The sequence below is a fragment of the Pseudorca crassidens genome, chromosome 3 (assembly GCF_039906515.1).
Source record: "Pseudorca crassidens isolate mPseCra1 chromosome 3, mPseCra1.hap1, whole genome shotgun sequence".
Taxonomy (NCBI): Eukaryota; Metazoa; Chordata; class Mammalia; order Artiodactyla; family Delphinidae; genus Pseudorca; species Pseudorca crassidens.
The window spans coordinates 134161881-134183685 of record NC_090298.1 but is presented as its reverse complement, the minus strand read 5'-3'; the positions used below and the strand labels follow the sequence as shown (position 1 = coordinate 134183685).

Sequence of the window (21805 nt, the reverse complement as noted above, 5' to 3'; positions counted from 1 at the left end):
ACAATTAACTGCATTGATTTAGGGACCTGGCTAGTTTCTCGGTCAGAAGAATTGGGTAGTATATTTTTGTGAATGTTTAATGAGGCTACCAGGAAGTCTGTGGGGGCAAAGTTAAAATAATTCTTTTTCTTTAGTAAAAAGATTTTTTGAATGGGGTGGTATTGATGATATCTTTTTGGTAAATTCATAAGGGACGTTATTGAATCTTTATCCTAATTATTAGTGGTGGTTAATCATGTCACGGTATTTACTCATTCAATGTTCAGTAAGTATTTACTGAATGTCTGCTAGGTCCAAGGCACTCTTAAAACTGGAAACAGAGTAGTGAAAACAAGAAAGACCAAGTTCGCATCCTCATGGGGCTTATATTCTAGTTGGGGGATGCAGGCAATCAATAGGAAAATAGATCTATATCTCTCTTCTATGTATCTGTGTCTGTGTCAATACCTATGTGAGAGACATTTCAGACAGTGTTAGGAGATACGACTGACTTAAAACGTAGATTTTAAATCCCCTTTTAACTCAATTCCTGAGACTTTAGTTTCAAAAGTCTCCTCTGACATTCATACATAAAGTTTATCTTTGGGAATTCATGGGACCCAACATATTTTGCTAAACATTGGTTTTGTTATTTTCTTGAAAGGACAAAAGGAAACCAGAATGTTTGTGAAACAGTAAATGCTTCCACGCGCTTTCTCTCACGTTCCCTGAGAAATCATATACTGCCTTTGAGACAGGCAATTCTTGGGAATGAAAAAACTCTGGGTTACGAAACCCAGAGAACCCTGATTAGGGAACAAACCAGAATACACTGAGAGAGAAGAGCTAGCATCCCCTGATTTATGTTGTACCCACTTCAGGGGAATAGAGATAAAATAGGTACAGCCAGCACAGTGCCCAAGAATATACACTGATCATATTTCAACTTTCTTTAAGAACTCCAGAAAATAATATTTTGTAAGCACCATGTTTAACTACAGAAAGATGAATGCCCCAGAGTGGAAGGAAAATAAGTTTTCTTGTGTGGTCACCATCACTGTGGTGTCTCTTTAAAGCTCCTTGGTCGATTTGGTTTTGAAGCTTTAATTATGCTTTTATGTTATAGTTTCCTTATTTAAGTGTCTGTTTTATGTCCATCACTCAGCACCCCCTGCCTATCTCAAAAGAGATGGATATTATTATCCTAATTGAGGAGGAGGGAGAATGCTGTGAGAATTATTAATGCATAAATTAAAAAATTAATCTGGAAAGTGCTTTAGGGTCCCTAGAGAAGCTCTACCCAAACACAAAGCATATTTAACATTATTGTCTGTACTCCCACAGAGCAGGAGCTGGTGCAGGATAAGATGGTAAAGTGAGGCACAGAGGGTGACACTGGCTGAATGAGCCAGTGTACCTTAGAACCCAGACTCTTGGAGGGGTAATACCTAAAAACCACTGTACCAGTGCCCACTTTAGCCTTTTTCTAGTCATAACTGTTAATTATTTTTCCAGAGAAGAAACTTTAACTTTTCCTTCCTTTTACCCCTTCTCTTTAAGTCTTTGCTTGTTTTCGAGTTTTTTGGTTTTGTTTCTACTTTTAGTGTTGAAAGTGATTAAGGCTAAAATATTAAGTCCTAAGGGTGGTGATGAAAAATCACTGGTGCACTTTCTAGTAATCCCAGTTATTTTTTTGGCTTTGTAGCATGGAACTTCAAATTGCATTTATTTCATATAGTTCCATTGGTTGGAAAACGTGCATAAAGGCTTATCTTAGAATTGCTCTTTTGTTTTGCTGGGACGTAATTCTCAGCCAACCTCTCACCAATGAGAAAGGTTATTTTGAGGACCTACTGTGTTCCCAGAACATTTTTGAATGCAGGAGAGGCTGAGGACCCATTCTACCCTGTTAACAGTGGAGGTAGGATGAAAAGTACAAGTGCCAGGAATTATGGAAAAACAATAAACAGTAGTAGGGAGGGACAGCTGTGGTTGTATAAAGGTGGTCATCAGTCAGGCAGACTTGCTTCTTATCGGTTCCCTGGTCATTTTTCTTAACTTTCCTGAAATTCATTTTTCACATCTGTGAACCAGCTACTACCCCTGCCTGTCCCTAATACTATAGGACAGAAATCACTGGAGGAGTTTCTCACAGTACGTGGCACAGAGTAAGAAGACAGTGAAAAGTCACTGCTGCTGGAGTCACCATCAAGGTCATCACCACCATCCATTTAGTGTGAGCTAAAGGGATACAGATAGTAAGAGCTACTGGCTCTCAGAGAAGAAGGTGATTCCCAAGACTTGTCCTTTTCCCCTAGAATTCTCCAACATGTCTCCATTAATATTTTAAAATACTAGGTACTCTCATTCACCCACCACGTGGGTCACACTTTTGATCCTGCTAGAGACTTTTATAAAAACCATTTGGAGAATTATCGTCTCCCATGCCCCTCTTCTGGACTCCCAGGCTTTGCAGACTGCCTCTTTGGGGTTTTGTTTCCAACCCTGTGCATCTTTCATGATTCTCTGTGCACCCATAGAGGGAGTCGTTCCTCTTTCCTGTTTCCCGCTTCTGTCAAGGACAGGCCTCACCCAACGCCCCGCATGTCTGCATCCTGTCTCTCACGGTCACAGCAGCTTCACTTTGTACCCAGAGGCCACAGCAAGTGTGCCTCGCCTGGCCGACCACTCGGGACTCTTCTGCTCTTGTGCTCTGAGTCTGGAGAAGAGAAAATGCTCACACAGGCAGCTCGGAGGGAGCAAAATTGCTGTCACCGGCAGGTCCTTGGTGTGCTGGCAGCCTCTTCTGGGACCTTGCAGAGACCATGTGTGTTTCTTTCATTGCGGTACCACACTTAAAAATGATTTCTTCTGATTATAATATTCTGATTGCTGAGAAGCCTGAAAATTCAGGGAGATAAGTGGAGGAAAATATAATTACCCGTAACTTTACCATCTAGTGGTAACTCCTCTTAACACTTTGATGATTTTCCTTTTGGTCTTTCTTCCATGCAAATATATATCTAATTCTTATATAATCACATGCAATACATATTGCACAAAACTGATAGTATTCTACTTTTGATTTTAGTAATATTTTTCTCATAATAAAAGTAATACCTGTAAATGTATGAATTTATTTATTCCAGAATTATCTATATGATTATTATTTCCTGTGCAAGCACATGCATACTCTCTCACACACACAAATAAACACAGAAGTACACACACACACGCACACGAGGAAGAATCAGGAGAGACAGAAGATGTATCACATCTAATGTCATCAGTCTAGAAATAAACACTGCTGTTGGAGCATTGATCTTTTGTGGCCCACTTTTTAGTATTGCTTAACCATTTTCTTTGTTTCGCCTTATCCCTTCTCGCTGGAATGAGTCCCAGACCTTTAGACATCTTCTTTTTTTACCACTTAGATGATATCTGAGCAGTAGTCTCATGCAGGGACCTGAGTGCTGGGCCAGTTGGATAATTAATTTTAAGAGCAACTTAGGGAATGAGGGTTAAATATTATCAGGTTAAGAACAGTGAGTTCTTACGGATAGGGATTGCTTGCTTAATGCAATCAAACATCTAGTAGAATTCTGGTCCAATTTACACAAGTATTTATTTCAGAAATATTTGGGAAATATCCTGTATGTAAGGCATTCAGTTTAATACTTTAGAGGATACAGATATGAATTAGACCCCGTAGCTGATCTTAGGGACCGTCTAATGGGAGAAAGATGTGTAAGAAAATCTTTATGGCACAAAGTAAGATAGGATGCTTTCTATAGTATACATTCCGTAATTATATAAGTTCTTACAAAGGTGCAGGTAACTGTGGATCAGGTAAAACTTATTGGAAGAGAGAGCATCTGGTGAGGGTCTTAAAGAACAAGAGGAATATCATGGGGGAAAATTTAGGCAAGAAATGGCATGAACAAAGCAAAGATGTTAGGCAAGGCCGTGGTGTTTTCATGTATCCGCATGGCCTTCAGAGTGTGGAAGGGCAGAGTGGGGAGGGTGACTAGCAAGGGTGATCAGCTGTCAGGACTTAGAGCACCTGACTACCATGCCAAGGAGTCTGGACTATACACCATACACAAAGGGGGCAGGTGAGGTTTTGAGTCAGGGCATGCTGTGGTGAGATTGATTTGAAGAAGATAGTTCTGGCGGAGAAGGTAGAAGTAGAGAGAGACCATTTAGAAGGCAGTTATAATATTGCAGTCATCTGAGTAAGAAATGGTGACAACCTGAACAGGATAAAGAAGCCAGGCAAGGGGCCAGTGGAATTCAGTGGAGGGTAAAATCAACATGACTAAAAGAAAAGTTGAAGGGAGAAAAAACATAAGATGATCCTAAGTTTTCTATTTTGGGTGATTCAAAGGAGAGTGTTCCCTTAGCTGAGAGAGGGAACACAGGAGCAAGAAATTCACTTATAGGTAGGAAGATGATAAATTTATCTTGGGTCCTGTTGAGATTGAGGTGGCAATAAGACAAGTTCAGGGAGATTCTGTTACTCTGTTTTTCATAAAAATGTGGTGCTTGGCCAAAGAGATCAAAGCTACAGGTGTGGATTTGGAAGTCAGTTTAGGCGAGGTGATTGAGCCAGTGAGTGAATTCAAGAAATGTCAGGCAAATGAAAAAGAAAGAGATCTAGAACAAGCCTTGTGAAATTTCTACAGTTAACAAGTTGGCAGAAAGAAATAGTTGGCACACGAAGAGAACAGGAACTAATGAATATGAGAGGAGCCCTGGAAAACACTTAACAGGCGTAAGAGATGGGTTTTCTCCTACTGTTTCGAATAATGTTAGTTAACTTGCTTGACCCTCAACTTTTCTCATCTGGAATACATATCCCATAAGGATGGGTTTTAAAAGAGTGAACGTGAAAGTGCTTTGATAAACCATCAGATGCTCTGCAAGTCTTAGGTCTCATAATTAGTGTCACAGAAGTGAAGAAAGTGTAGACTTCCAAAAAGGAAGAAAGTAGTGTCAGATGCTGCAGGGTTTCAGAAGAATATTTATTTTTAGCTCGTTTGGTTTGTGATTTAAGGAAGTTAAGTCAAAAGAGTGAATCTGTTCTCTAATCACTTAGAATAGAATTTCCCAAAGTGTGGGGTACTTGCCCCCTGGTTGTACAAGAGACCATTTTGGATTCGACACAGACATTAAGTAGAACTGAATCACATCATGAGAAAGTGATTTTCCTTTTATTTCTCTTTTAATCCTTCTGATTTATGTTAAGGGACAAAGTCTCACTTGGGGCAAAGAAGTCTGTAACGTCCAGCACTAGCTCAACTCCCTTTTCAATAAACCCACGCAGGTTGTCAACATTATCTAGCTAAGATTTAACATCATATTAACCTTAAGATGACCACCCACAGTTCCTTCTTATTTTGGCAGGGGATACCAGTTGTGATAATAATATAGCTCCCTTTTAAAATAAGTTATTTTAAACAAAAAGTTAACCAATTAAAAATTTTTAAGTACATAATTGTATAGGTGGTTTATAGATATGGCAAAACTAAGAAAGTGGTATTCCGATGATGGAAGTTCGGAAAATTTAGACTTACTAGAGCCCTTCCCCCTTCGGTAACTTAGAGGGGCTGCCTTAGTTCAGCCAGGTTGGAACAATGTGGGAAATTTATCCTGAGATGGGGGGAGGGGTTTGGAGGTAGGTCTTGAGTTCTAGACTTCCAGATCTAGACCCTGTCTTTTCCCTAACATGTTGAGTCAATTTTTGAAGCCACTAGACTTTTCTGGACTTTTGTGTCCTTCGCTAATGAAATGAGAGTGTTAGTTTTAAATGATTACTAGCATTCCTTCCCGTAATAAATACTGTAATTCTTTGAGTGATTAGTAATTAAGCCTCTGCTTTCAACTGACAGAAGTTAGATACAAGTTTTTCCTTCTGTAAACCATCATCAGTATCATGTGTCAGTGCTAGAGCCTGTTCCCAGACTAACATCCACAGCAAGGAAAACATCAACAAATTCACTCTCTAATGATGATTCATATTCTACCTCATTTGCGAGGGATAGTTATTTCAAGAATGAATCTCTGCTTTAGTTAGAGTGATTGATTAAAACTGAAAATAAAATTGTAAATGAAAATTTGTTTCAATTTCCTGAGCCTAGTACTTTATGCCAACACCCCACTCTCTTAGTTTCTTTGCAGTCATATCTAATCAATTTGTAAGGCCCATGAATTTTGTTTCTTAGTGTATCAACTCATAGGTAATAAGTACTTATGCTTAAAAAGATGTCTCAATTGTCTGCTGATATCTTTCCATCTTTTAAAATGTATTTCCCCTGAGAAAAGGGAGGGCAGGTGAAGTATTTTGTAACTGGCTGAAAGTTCTCCTAAATATTCTCGTGAATTAATGTTACTCTACAGTCCAAGCAACTCTTAAGATAGAAGCGTACCACTTATTTGGAATATAACTATATGGCACCTTCCACCATCAAAAACATAGCCAAGGACCAGGCAGTAAGTGAAAAATGGATATAGCATGTAGATTAACACACACACACAGTCTTTGGATCTGAAAATTTTGAGTTTGATAGTACCTTTAAAAAGTTTAAAGGTATGAATATAAACAATTTCTTTTTTATGATTAGATAGGAAGAATTTGTTCCTGTCATTTTTTGAACTGCATTGGGGTCACTTTTTTGCTCTTACTTGCTCTAATGAGCGTGATTTGTGCAAGCAGTTTAACAATTTATGATTCTGTTTTCACATCTGAGAAAAAGCGATAAAAATACTTACGATCGTTCTGACCAAATTAGTGTTTGCAAGTAAAATCCTCGGCAATGTAGTAGATAACCTAGGTACTCAACAAGTGTTAATCCCAACATTGCACAAACACTGTCTGATCAGCTGAGATTAAACATGCACTTGATTTTGGAAGGTCATCTTTTACTGCTCTTCAGAGCCTCTTTTCTTCTCCTATTCTCTATATAATAGTAAACTTGATTTCCTGATTTTGATGCTTAAAGATTAGAAGAGCAGTATAGAAGGTGCAAAGGACAGCAGGAGGAAAAAAGACCAAAAAAAATGAACAAAATAGAAATAATTTAAAACTCATAGGTATCCAGGGCCATTTAGTGCAGGGGAAAATAGCCCCTCACACCTCAGTGGTCACTTAGGGCTTTTCTGTATTATAGAAGATATATAGATCTAAGATAAATAGAGCTTTGATACAAGATATAAGAAGGGGTGTTCCAAACGAAAATCTTGATTTATCAAGGCTAAATTGAATTATATATACTTTGCTTACTTTAGAAAACATACAGTGCATTTTGGAAGAATTTCAGTATGAAAAGGTCAAAATCTTAAATATTTTTTGTGCTTTTATGGATAAACCCTTAGCCGTCTGAAAAACTTAGCCATGGAGAGCTCAGTCTCCAGGGGTTCCACATAAGCACGGTATTACTGAAATATCTTTTGTGTATTTCCAGCAAATAAACTAAGGGTCCACACATTCTATGGAAGAGGATAGGCATTTCTAATTACTAAGTTAAAATGATTTTTATGCAGATGACCTTTATGTTTCAAGAAAGAGCATTTGAAAGAAATTACTTGCGGATTTTAGCAGTAGCAACTTTCTTACATTCTTTCTGCCAGGACTTTGTCCTAGGACAGTTTACCCAGGCAGGACGCAGGGGCTGGCATTTGTGGGTGTCACCTGGATTCTCATGGTGTCACCTGTGATTCTCTGGGCAAAACATTTGAATTTGCACATTGAAACAAAAGCCCTTTCTAAGTTATAAGAACAGCACAAACATGAGTTAGTATAAACTCAAGTGATCACCCATTGCATACTGACTCAGTACCGCAGCACTGATCTAAATGCGTCTGAAAGGAGTAACGGATGGGCTGTTGCACACACCACAGAGAGAGCACGCAGAGTCCAGCACCATCAGAGAGGTCAGCCAGTCAAATACCAGGGCTGGGGTTTTCAAAGAACCAGATAATGCCAGTTTTATGGCCGTTAATAACATTTTAGTTATATAAACAAAGATACGAGTACTAAAAAATAAATTCTGCTTTGCAGTGTACTCTGGCTGCCAACAGGGTTCAGAAATGACCTTTCTCATTGTGCACGTGGCATTGCATAATGGACCACTGATCATCCTCCAGCCCCCTCCCCAACTTTCCATTTCCCTTTTATGGACAGTCCTTAGTTCTGCTAGATCCCTCAGCTATTTCAGGGAGGCACATTCTTGGGTTTCCCCTTTAAAGCTCTTTGATTGTGCCTCTGGTAGTTAATGCACCAAATGGTCTTCAGGGGCATTTCCTACATGTGCTCTGCAGCTAATCAGAGCACCTTGGCCCACTGATTTCCTACCTCTGTGTTTTGCACATGTTTAAGGGCTCACTTCAAACACCAGGCCCACCAGCTTCTGGAGAGGAGTGGCAGAGCTCAGCTCTGATTTGGGTGTCTGCTTCAAACAGAGATTTTCCAAAGGATATCCTGTAGTAGATAAATCATTTCATTAGGCCAGGTTCACTTTTCAAACCAGGAAGCAGAGTGCCTGCCGTGTAGGAAAACTCAGATAAAGTTGTTATGGCTGTGCTCAGAGCACTTGTAAATATTGTCGTCAGTGTCTTTTATACAGGTTCCATCACGATTGTATTTAAACACTGACAGGTTAATTATGTGTTTGAAGGCTATGTTTATTGAGAGCTGATAAGAAACATATGAAATGAGTCCTTTACATAATGCAGTGACAATGTTTTTTTTCCCAAATGTCTCCCCCCTAGTTGATTACTCCTCATGCCATCCGGGTGCAAACTCCTCCTCGGCACATCCCTGGTGTTGTAGAGGTCACATTGTCCTACAAATCCAAACAGTTCTGCAAAGGGACACCGGGAAGATTCATTTACACAGGTAAGAACTACTGCAGATGGTGGACAGAGCTGCCTTGGCCTTGTGGGTCTTTGACGCTATCTTGTATATATGTGTGTGTGTTATTCTAAAATCTGTTTTCTCTTAAGACCCACTTTCCTTCTCCATTTCACCCTATGTTTGACCAAATGAGGTGCTACTACTACTACTACTACTATAATTATTTAAGAATTCATCTGGGTGTCCGTGTTGAATGACAGGATCTGTTGAAATCATGGGTTGGATACCTAAAGCAGCAGCATGAGAAATAAGGGAAGAGGAAAGGAGTGCTCGACAATCCTGAGTCTCTCTGGATGTTAAACCATCTGTGTGGCAGTTCGTTTACTTTATGAAGTAGGGGTGTGCTTTAATGCCCAGTACGACGTTCTTCTAGCTTGGTCGTGGCACTTGTATTAACGACAATTGGTGATTTTCGTATTTCATTCTGGATTGGTGCTTTCTTTCCCTGTAAGCTGCATTTTTCTCCCCCCCCCCGCACCCCTGCAACCGACTGCCCCCTGCCACCCCAAAGAGCCTTGGCACGTGGACCTGCCTTGCAGTAAGAAGCTAGGGTTATAGGGTGAATGTGAATTTCCTCCCGTCACATGGAGAGAACCAGGCATGTTCTCTATGGAAATACATCAAGTGCATAGTCTGAGTGCCCAGTGTGTACTTGAAGAGATCCTCAGATTGTTGTGTGCAAACCAGACAGTCTTTAGGGAACCAAACAGATCCCTAACGGAGGGATCTTTTTTGCAATCCAGATTCTGATTCAGTAGCTCTGGGTGGGACCTGAGACTCTGCATTTCTAACAAGCTCCGAAAGCGAGGTGGATGATCCTGGTCCAAGGACCACCCTGGGAGTGGTAACATTCTAGGTCCTCTGCTGAGTAGCAGTCATCGCTGGGTAGCTGTCTCCAGAAACTGGCCCCATGTTTCCTTCTTCATTCAATAAAGGACCAGAAGGCCAGCTTAAGTACAGAGTGTAAGTTGCTTTCACACAAGGAGACGCCAGAGCATGAAGGGATAACTGTGCTAACACATCCTAATTATAACCATACAATTAAATGGACAAATTTTATTTTGCTGTGACATTTTACCTCGAAGCATCTTTCCTTTTGTATTTTAACACTAGGAACAAAACTGACGGTGCTTATTAGTGACTCTCCAACCCCCCCTCAAAATTATAAAAACAATTAATGCATCCTGACCCTTGGAAATGCCTCCCAGCCCTTTAAACAAAATGTAGGTTTGGTGCCTGCCTGACTATTAGTTTTAGTTAATTGAAAATTATAGGATTGACCCAAGAGGAAAATTTTGTTTGCACTCCAATCACTTTTACAAATTAAGGAAAATTACCACAATTTTGTTTAGCTAAGGTTTCACACTGAGTTCAAGAAATTAACTCAGCCGTCCCAACAAAGTCAGCACTTTGTTAGTGAGCACTTGAAAAAATAATAGTCTATCTGGAGTTTTGTGGTGTATACAAACGAAGCATAGAGAAAGCGATGATGCTTTATAGAAGTAGGCCAAGTGTTTTTAATTAGGCTCATTGGTTCAGCGTAAGTTTTGAAGAACAATCAAACTAGCAGATTAGCTGTTTCTTTTAAAGCTAGGATTTCTTGCCATTCATTTTTCCCATGAGAACTTCCACATAGCGCTATTTTTTTTTTTTTTTTTTTTACAAGCCTCATTATGGGCCTGCAGGAAAAGGACCAAATGAAACTTCTGATACTGTAACATTCCCCACCATCATTCCGATGGATGGGAGTTTTTCACAATGTTCTTCACTGAACTCAGTGTTCTGGAACATATTACAAAACCACAGAGGCCAAATGTTTTCTCTGAGGAGTTTGGACTCTGTTTTTGGCCGAAAACATTTAGGCCTCGCTGGCTGCTTATTTACTCTGCCATTAAGGACAAGAAAAGGAGAAGAAAAAGAAGAAGAAGAAAATGCTCGTGTGATGGGAGGAACGAGAGGCGATCAGGCATGATTCCGCTTTGGTGACAACGTCCCTGCCCATTAATGGTTCCATTTTGTGGTCAAGACTCCTTTAGAAGAAATTATTTTTAATCAGTGTTCAACGAAATATCCCCTTGAGCCACCTGGCCATAAAAGTTAAAAAAAAAAAATCATCCCCATTAAATTACTTAAGTTCTCAAAAGAAAATAGCTAGGGGACCCATCGTTATTGGGAATTTTTTTAACCATTAAAAAAATTGCTATCAATTTAAGAAATCACATCTTGGAAAACTCGTATGAGATGGGAATCAAGATCAAAGTTTTGTAAAAGCGGCCGATTTGCAAGTCTAGCAAGGTAGTTAAGGAAAAGAGAGAGGAATCCTGGGTGTGCACTCCAGGATTTCCCGCATGTGTGTAAGTGTGTGGGAAATTTAAAGTATGAAAAAATGCTTCTGCTGATCTTGCCTCAAACTGTGGGCAAGAGACAGGAAGACTTAGTTTTTTAAGTATTCTAAGAGAGACTCTCACCTCTCCGTGCATTGGAAAAATAAAAGTTTCAAAGAAACTGGTACAAAAACTTCCCTGTTGATGTAGCTGGCTGTTCACAGTCACTGTGACATTACACCATTTCTAGCAAAAGGGAGTCTCTGTTAATTTCTGAACTACACCTGGAACTCTTGATCATTATCATGAAGTGTTTATGGCTGCTGCTGCCAAGCCTCTGTGATTTGCTCAGTTTACCTCTCTGCTTGTCACCACTTTCTAGCGGAGGCACAGGGATGGGTTGTAAATCCTCTCTGTTCTTCATATCCGAACAACCGCTCAGCTCATTGGAAACCTGCAGCCCTCCCCTTCCGTCCACCCACAGAAGCTCACATTTCATTTTCTTTAACATCCACGGCATTTCAAGATGTGAGGCTTGGTTTTCTGGGTGGGGTGAGCTAACAGTTGTTTCTTAGTAGAATATCACTTGGAATTTTTCCCTTTAAAAAGAAAAAAAGAAATGTCCTAGGACTGAAAAACAACAGCCCAAGCTAAGGCACTGTTGTTTTCTGAGAGTGTGTGACAGGGTTTGGGTGTGTGTATGTGCAAGTCTCTAAAAATCTATAATAGATGAAAAAAAAAAAACCCCACACAACTGAGACAGGAACAGCCTGGCCTAATCTATGCAAATAAAGGCAGACTATTGGGGGTGGGGGGAAAGAATCTGACTAAACACAGATTGCCTGCAAGCTGGCTCCACTGGTAAGGACAGGAGGGCAGCTCTCCATCTTTGGTGCTTCAGACCAGGGACACGTGAGGTGTTCTCAGCTGCCAGCTGTGCGGTTCTCTGGTGTTTGCCCAATCAGAGTGAGGGAGGAAAGTGAAGCCCAACTGGATCAGAATAAAAAAGCTCAGGAGCGTAGCTCATCCCTGATCTGATTTATCGTGGCCACTTATTCTTATGTAAATGTAGAGCAAGGCTGACTTTACATTTTAAATCATGTTTTCTAATAGGAGGAAACAAAAACCCTTTCTAAGGACAGGACTGTTTTCAGAGCCCTCGCTAATCGTGTGTCTGGTCCGTCAGTCCAATGGGAAGTCAATCTCCATAAACCTCCACTGCCCTGGAAGGGGTCTCGCCAATATCTTTGTTCTTCTCATAGCTTGCTTTCCTGCAGTTGTTATGTCTTGAAGCGACTTGGATCTTTTAGAATTGTAATCTCTCCCACTAAACTTTAAGTAACCTTGGGAGCTGATAAGAGACTCCCAGGAGGCTTTAGCTGCTTCTTCAAAGTTCTTAGAATTGGTTTTTCCTCATAAGAGGTGGCCAAATCCAAATGTACTTTTTAACTTCAGTCCAGTTATTCCTCCACTGGACGGGCTGCTGACTTTGGGAAAAATATGACTGGAAAAATGGGCCACCAGGATGTTGGACCAGCTTAGGTGTGCACCAAGAGCTATATACTGCCTACTGCCCAAAAGGTGGTGAAAGGCCCCAGTGGATGATCATCTAACAGCTCAGATGTTTGTGTAGGTCACATCTCAAATCCCTTCTACCACTGGGTTCTCCTATTCTTAACGTTTTCCACCAAGCTTCCTGCCCCTGTGAAACATACGTAATCCTTGTATGTTAGTCTCAGAATCCACTTTGACATAAATATTCTTCCTGGAAATGCTTCTTGTTTGTACCTCATGCCCCAAGTTACTTTGCATGTAGAAGGGGCCATGTTGGCTGAATATGTTCCGTGAAACTTGATGACATGTACCATGTCTTTCAAATATTCCATTTTTCTTCCCATTCCTCTTATGTTCTCCCTCTGCCCCCACTCTCTCTTCTTCTTTCTTCCCTTCTCCCTCTTTTCATTCCTTCCCCTTAGTCTTTCCCCCCTCACTTCCAAGGAGATGATGTAGCATAGTGATTGAGTCCTTGGGTTTAAGAGATGATGGGTGTAGCTTGAACTCTCAGCTCTGCCACTTACCAGACGGGTTATTTTTGGGACATTGTACGATGGCTCTGAACCACAGTCGCCTCATCTTTACATTATCACAGGGAATAATAACTTACTGGGGTTGTTCTTAGTATTAGGGAAATGTGTATAAAGCACCTAGGGTGAGCTAGCATGAGCACTTGGCCAGATATTAGTAGTTTCCATGAATAACTGATGACCATTATAATTATTCATTCATTCATTTGTTGCTGAGTCCCTACCATGGTGTAATATTTTATATGTGTTGTTTATCTTCTCCACCATGTTCCTAGAGGTCTAAGAAATGTCCTTTAGGAATTTTAGCAACAAAACTATAGTCATCAGTAAATTAAAGAAGCAACATCAATCAACCACAAATACAAAGAGCACAGTGTAAGGCAGCCAGAAAAAGATTTATAAATGTGACGATAACAATTTTGATATAACAAATATTTTCTTAGAACCACCTCAAACAATACGTATTTTAAAAAGGCAGCCCAGATTTATAAAATTCTCAGGTGTTGAATTTTCAGGAACAACACACACCTGTTCTCTTATTTCCATCCCAAATTTCAACCCCTGATCTGGAGGCCATAGTAACATGGGTACCGTCTATCACCAACCCCCTTCAAAGGTGTTTAGGTTATAATCAGCTTCAATCCCCGTTCAAGAGGTTTCAGGGAGAAAGCTCTCTTTTTAGGTCTTGGAAACCTCCTGCACAAATGAAGGCTGCCATCCTGGGATAAACAAAGTCATCAGTTTTAGGGAAAAAGTTTGCACCTAATGAATCTCTTGTTCTTTAGCCTCTTCTTAAACTAGTTCATTGCCAGATTAAGCTTCTGAAAAGCCACTTTCATAACATGTCCCTGCAGAGAAACCTTCCCTATCTACTCCCTGTATGTAAGATGTAGCCCAAGCCCCTGGACTTGGCATTCACAGCTCGCTATGCTCTGGGCCCGGTGCTTCCTCGTCTCCACTCAAACCAGTCTCCTCACTATGCCTCACGCTCACTTCATGTTTAGCTACCTTGGACATGGTGATTCCTCTGTAAGTTCCAGTTCAAACTCTTATTTCCCCTCGGAGGTGTTCTCTGGCCACAGTAGCAAGTGGCCAGGGCACTGGGCTGAGATCAGGGAGGTCTGAGTTCTAGTCCCAGCCCTGCTGCTAACTGGCTATGAGACATAGGACAAGTTGCTGACATGCTCCAGACTACAGTTTCTTCATAGTAAAATGAGCCAATTGGACTAGGTGATGTTGATGTTCCCTATGGCTCATCTTGATTGATTGGAAGAGTCTCTGTCCTTGGATCTCTTCTGTCACATGTGCTTAGATGGCTCATTCATCATTCACTTCCTTCTACTGTTGGCTCTCTTCTTTTGATCTTAGGTAGACACATCTCAAGAAGTCCACAAGCTGCTTGAGGGAAGAGCGAACCTTCCCTAATCTTACACTGTTTTGCCCACTGTGTTGAAGCACCTTGACTTACTTGACTTACATCTTACTTGCAATAGGTGTTCTCTAATAATTGACTAACATATTGCCCAGAAGCAATGGGTCCTCATTGATTTTTGTGCTCTGGATGACAGGGAATGTAAATAAGAGCTGTTAATTAAGAATCTATCCCTTTTAACTTGAACTTACATGTAGAGAACACAGTCACTGGGGTTTTTGTTAAAGAAAAAAAAATGGGGTTCGATCTATATTATATATACGCTTCATTTTTTTGTCTGTAAAATGAGGATATTTTAACAGTACCTGCATCTAAGGAGTCAATAAGTAAATGTATGTAACACACTCCTGGCAGTGCCTGGTACGGTATGAATGCTCCCTAAAAGTAAATGCAGAAAGAGAGAAGCAGACAATAGGAATGTTTCTCTTCAAAATGCAAAGAATCGGTTGTTAGGGCACATTTTGTTTGGTATTATATGTGTGCCAGCTTTCATCTGATTAAGGAAATTGTTTCTTTCTAGGCCTTCGAGTCAGAATCAAAAGATCTCGGTTCTAATTCTGATTTTATGACTTTCTTTTGTTAGTTCATTCACTCATCTCACAAATATTTGTGGATTGCCTGTTCTATTCTAGGCAGTGTTCTAAAACCATGTTGAGCAAAACCACACACAGTCCCTTTTTTCAGGGATCTTGTAGTCTAAGAGGGAACGTGGATATTCATAAGTTTACAATTTCAAACCTGCTAAGTGCCCAGAAAAACAGGAACAGAGGTTCAGACAAGAATAAAACAAAGGACTGCCAGTCGGTCAGTTGGAGGTGTTTTCTCTCAGATAAAGATGCATGAGCTGAGGTTTGAAGGATGATTAAGAGTTAACCTGGCAACTGATGAAGGATAGGGGTCAGGTGGGGTTGGGGAAAGAAAACGAGTGCTCCAGCCGAGGCATGTAAGAAGGCTCTGAATGGGAGGAAACGTGGCATCTTGGAAGGCTGTAAAAATTCCAGTGAAGCTGAAAAATCAAGAGAGAGGAAGAGAATGGTGAGAGAGGAAAAGAACGGTGAGAGAGAAGATTGGGCAGAGACAAGCCTTTGAAGCCTTGTAGCCAGCGGGAGGAGTCTAGTTGTCATCTCAAGAGCAATCCTTAAGTGGTCAGGTGGACATAACCAGACTTTCATTTTGGGAAAATAAAAACAAAAACAAAAAACTCTGGCTGACTGGAGCACAGGAAGCCAGAATGGATGTTGGAAGACCTGTTAGGATGCCATTGCATTATTCCAGGAAAGAGATTTGATGACTTGACTTTGGATGGTAATGGGTAGAGATGGAATATAGTGAGAGGATTCAAGCGGGTATTTAAGAGGGAAAGTGGACAGGACCTGGCGATGTGTTGGACGTGGGGGTGAGGGGATGGAGGGCTCAGGCCCAGATTTTTGACTTCCTCCCACTTAATAGACGATGGGGTCCTTCCTTCTCTGGGCATCCGAAGGGTCTTGTGAGTATCAGTGAAAGAATGGGCATGAAAATGTTTTGTAAAGGGTAATATTCTACACATATGTTAATTGTTATAAAGACAGGCCTAAGCAAACTCAGGAAGAATTGAGGAAAGGAAGGCAAGAAAGCGTTTTCTTTTATATCAGATTGTTTTCACTTAGGATTCAGCTGAAGGAGGGCTGTGTAATGAACACTTGACTAGCAGTTTTGCCTTAGCAGTGTCCTAATTGGAAAAGACCCAAGAAGAAGGAAAAATTAACAGGCTGCTCCTGTCCACATGTCTCAAATATTACTCCAAATGAGCCATTTACACACAAAGAAAAGAATTCAAGGCAGAGGGAATGTTTATTCTTTTTGCTTTTGTGATCTAAAGGCTAAGTCCCAAGCTTCTTCTCCGCTGCCAAAGGGAATTTTTTCACAAAATATGATTGCTCCTGATCTGATGTACATTGATGTGATTGGTGATCCTGAACCCACTGGCGTTTGTAAACTTAAACACTGTTGGTGCCATAATGGGGACAACAGCAGCAAGAATCACTAAAAGTAACCCATTGTACTTCTGTGACGTCTATAAAATGAAAGCCGTTTCTGCAAAGAATAGAGCTGGTCTGAAGGGAGCATATTATTTTGCATATTTTATGTACATACTCTCCAAGAAATACGACCTTTATTTCCTTTTTGGAGTGGAGTATAATCAGGACTTGAGTAGCTAGTGTAACAGGATCATTAAAAGGGATATTTTCACTGACATTAGAGGTCTAAATGGCCACTAGGCCTTATATACAACCTTGGCTTTTTCCTGTCTACCCAGAGTTAATAAGTGATAAGGCCAGGAGAGAGATAAATCACAGAAATCCCTGTCCAAAGAAAACATATTGACTACAGCCAAGCAAATAACAGACCATAACCAACAGTCCCATTCATCATTCATGTAATAGGGATATAAAGTGTTTCCTACCAATGAAACCGTATGGAAGGAAAAGGCAGATAAGCTTCCCCAATCTAAGGCATGTGATTTGGTTATTAAGGGACATGAACTACTTGTCACATGGCTTTAATCTTTAAGATGTGTTGCCATTTCTAAACTATAAATTTCTAGTCAGGGATTAGAAAGCTATTAACAATAAAGGTAGGAACTGAGTTTTATATGCACTCTTGCCAAGGTAATACAATACTATAAAGTCTTGAACCTCTAATCTATTTAGTATAATATAACATGATTTGGTTTTCAGAACCAATAAACTATTTGGAGATTTTCAAGGCTGTTGTTTTTGTTTTTTACCCAGCATCATGATAAATTAACCCTTCAGTTTTTAAACTATGTACCTTGAAATGGAGGACAGTGAGTGGGAGGGAGATGAAAATAAATTTTTCTTTTTCTCCTTTCCTAAGATATATTCCAAATGTTGGATGGAGGATTATTTTCTATTTTATTTGTCCACAGTTACAGTGGTACGGATACTCGTCTTTCTGTTCATTGTTAACTAAGTGGTGTGGTGCCCACTAGAGCATTAAAACTTGTTTTTCTTTCTTTATTGCAAAGTTGCCCACACTGATTTCAGATAATTTAGGAAGCACCAACAGAAAATCATTAAAATAGTATTAAAATTGCCCACATTTCTGCCAGTTCTTTAAACATAACAGTACATGTTAGCTATTCATATTATTTTTAATGGCATATGTCTTGTCTTTTTCCTATGCAGATTATCTGCGTCATTACCAAAATAGGGTGATACCTTACATAATATTAATTTGTTCTCTCACTTAACTATCATAAACATCAGGGCATTATGAATTTAAAACAATTTTTAGTCTCTCATAATCATTTCACACTTCAGTAGAATCTCATCGTGAGATACAGCTTCATCTTCTCGTTAAAGCATAGATACGTTGAATCTGGGTTCTCATCTCCTTTAGTTCCTGAGAAACATATAGCACAGGGTCATTTGTCCCATACCCTCGTTCTTGGCATCGCTATTGGTTGGGATTCATCAGTCATCCCGGCTGACTGCATGGAAGTAGCTCCGAAGGCCTCCTGTCTCAGATGGCCTGAGTCTCAGAGGTTGGGACCAACCCCCTGACACACAGCTGTTTGTTCTACCTGAACCACTTCTGGGGGTCAATGAATTCTGTAAATTTTCCCCCACTATGTGAAGCACTACTATACTTTCCATAAGTAAAAATGAGAACTCATCTAAAACACTTAGTCTGAAACTTAAGTCCAAAATTATGACAATAGGTGGGGCGATGCAGGCCCCTCCCAAACCACCTTCCCCGGGATAGCAGCATTTCTCACTAGAGTTTTGAACTCCTTTCCTCTCTCTACCCTGTGGGCTTCCAACAGCCTTTCTTGACTTCTATACTGTTTTTTCCCACTCTATCTTCTTTCTACATCTTCTTCCTGTCTGTATTACTAGAATGTAAGGCATGTTTTTCCCCCTGAGAATCTGTGTAAGGCTGACCTATTATTGGCCCATTTTAAAGATAAAAACACTTAGAAAGGTGAAGTGTCTTCCCCAAGGTTCTGTAGTTAATAAATGGAGGAGCCAGAATTTGGACCCTGGTGGAAGGATACCATAGCCTGCACAGTTGTAACCCCCTGGGGTATTGCTTTCACTTATTCAGTTTTGGAATTATGTGATCCCCTAAATTAGATCGCTAGTGATAGGAGAGTGTGGGTATTTCTAGGACAGGTGAGGTCTGACAGGACCTGGAGCCTTACATATTTTAAACGAATCGTATCATTATGAACATCATGCATATTCATATAGGATAGAAAATTGAAAAAACATGAGAAATAGGAAGAGGTCCATTATCCCATCCCTCTGCTAATATTTTTTAGTCTTCTAATATTTTTCTCATAAACTCTTATGTATTTTTATGAGTGAATCACAGTATATGTATATAATTTTGTATCCTACTTTGTAATATGAATTGTAAAGTAAACGTTCCTCTATTAGTTTAAATTCCTCCTAAATGCATTTTAGTGGGTATGTAATAGTCCATTTTGTGGCCACATCATAATTTACCTAATTGTTCTCCTGTCATTGGATAACCACATCTTTTCTTTCACAGAACTTTCAACATCATATGTGCCAGAATAGGGCATACATAACACCTTGATATAAGGTGTTCCCTCATTTTCCTAACAAAAGGTTTTCTGTTTTACGACCATGTTAGCCATATGCATATTTATAGATACCAGTGAATTATCAGTTGTCTATTTATAGTATTTCACATGTTAATTTAGTTAAGTATACATATTGAAAATCACATACATAATTTACAACATTTACAAATATAATTTTTTCCACCTTTAGGGTTTACACTTCTGTTCAGACTCATTACAGCCATCTTTAACATTAGTGCTTTTCTTTTTACTATCAAAGTCAGAGCCATTTTTAGTCCCATCATATTCTCTTCTGTGTTCGTTGTTTGAGATCTTCTTTTTGAATCTGTACATGATGCTTTCACTGAAAATTTTATCAAAGCCATAACTAACCATTTGCTATATTTTAATCTCCAAACATAACCACTTCAGCAATGTTCTTAAAGCTGATCTTTGAAAATCTTGTTTTGACAAACATTTGTAATGGTGAGACATCCAGGAAAAATTCTACATTTATGTAAGTTTTCTAATCGTCCTTGTTGTTTTTACTCTCTTCTTCAGGTGACCTCTTAAGTATCACCATGGATTATAGTTGGTTCATGCCCCAAACAGTACCTAGTTTAAAAATAACATAATTGGGAAAGCACTTTGTCTTAAGAGAGACTTTAAAATTATTCAAATATATAACAAGGGGACTTTTTTTTAGAAGGGTATTCTTTCCATATATGTCAGCATATTGATCCATCTTTCCTATTGGTGGGTCCTGTGGCATATGCGATCCTTGGTGTGAACTGAATACTGTACCACATAGTATTTTTGATTTGAATAAAGTGGATCTTAAGTGGATATTCTATTAGTCAGGGCACTGAAAGTGCAGGTGGAAACCATCCCATTAATGTCAGATTGGAGAATTTCGGCCAAACCTCTCAATGGTGAGGGAGTAGACAGAAGCTGGGACTCCCTAAATCGTGTGCAGAAACAACAACAGAAGAGCAGACTTCCCCTCATACCCACTGCTCTTTGACCTCCAAATGTAACTCCTGTTACATCAACTGTGGCTTGCTTCTTTATAGCACGCGTGGAAGGCCTGACCTGCTGGGGAAGAGCCACCTGGGATCAGCCTCGGTGGTTAGTGTCAGGAAGCCTCAACTCCCAGTTAATATGGAGTTAATTTAGGCCTTTGTTTAGTGCCAAAAATATACTTACATTAAATATCTGCACAGAATAAGGCCTTCCCAGTCATTCTACACATGCGCGTGGTTTCCTTTTAGTGTTAGCTGATTTTAAAAGTGCTCACTGAGGCCAGGCCGACTCTTTGAGATTATTGGGAGGTTTGGGTGGAGGAAAGCGTCCCTGGAGAATCTGTTCTGAGCAAGCTTGTATGTCTCATTCTTCTCCAGTTTGTTTAAGACTAGAAGGATGAAACGTGTACTGACTCAGAGGAAGACTTGGAAATTTTGCTTCATAAAATTACTGACATCAAAGCTAACAAATTACTGTGACTTGTCAGAAAGTTATAAGTCAGGGACCAAAGTACAGGCTAGGCTATTGAACCTCTTTGTCTCATCTTTGTCTTATGTCTGTGTAATTAAATAAATTTACCTCAATGCAGTCTGTACAGTTGACCAAGACTTTCCCATTCAATTCTCTTTGGCAAGGTAGGTAGGACAAGTATTTTTAGCCCCATTTTCGGGTATGAAAAGTGAGGTTTAGAGAGAGGTAGAGAACAAATGTATGGATACCAAGGGGGGGAAGGGCTTGGGACGAACTGCGAGATTGGGATTGACATATATACGCTACTAGGTATAAAACAGATAACTAATGAGAACTTACTGTATAGCACAGGGAACTCTATTCACTGCTCTGCAGTGACCTAAATGGGAAGGAAATCCAAGAGGGGATATATGTATACGTATAGCTGATTCACTTTGCCATGCAGCAGAAAGCAACACAACGTTGTAAAGCAACTATACTCCAATAAAAATGAATTAAAAAAAGAGTCATTTAGGTCACCTAGTGATGGGTCTGATATCAGATCTATATCACTCCAAGGAACTGATTAGACTCTTTGGTATTTCATATTTTTACATCTACAAATGAACTTAAAATACTTTTACTTCACTTTTTAAGTTTTCTACGGTTATAATTCACTAATTAGATTGGAGGCTTCTAGAGTCTTAGGCTGCCTCTCCAGCATTGCACTTTTATTATACATCGCAGTTTTATTTTATTCATAGCACTTACCACCAGTTGATACAATCTGGATTATTTCTTTGTTTACTTGTGCACAGTCTGTGTCTCTCACTAGAATATAAGCTCCATGAAGGCAGGGTCCTTGTCCGTCTTGTTCACCTCTGTGTTCTCAGTGTCTAGTACAGTGCCTAGCACACAGTGGGAACACTCAATAAATATTAGTCAAATTAATGAATGGAAAAATGTATGAAAAAATGACTGAAAAATCTAGCCATAAATTTA

The 21805-nt window shown here is 39.7% G+C and overlaps 1 protein-coding gene across 9 annotated transcripts in view; it reads left to right on the top strand.

Moving 5' to 3' along the window:
* EBF1 (EBF transcription factor 1) overlaps positions 1 to 21805 on the top strand; it is a 398849-nt gene that overhangs the window by 310190 nt on the left and 66854 nt on the right. For all 9 annotated transcript variants that reach the window (XM_067732416.1, XM_067732413.1, XM_067732411.1 and 6 more), the window contains one exon: positions 8749 to 8875. In XM_067732416.1, the coding sequence (XP_067588517.1) occupies positions 8749 to 8875 (127 nt within the window). The remainder of the gene's footprint in view (positions 1 to 8748; positions 8876 to 21805) is intronic.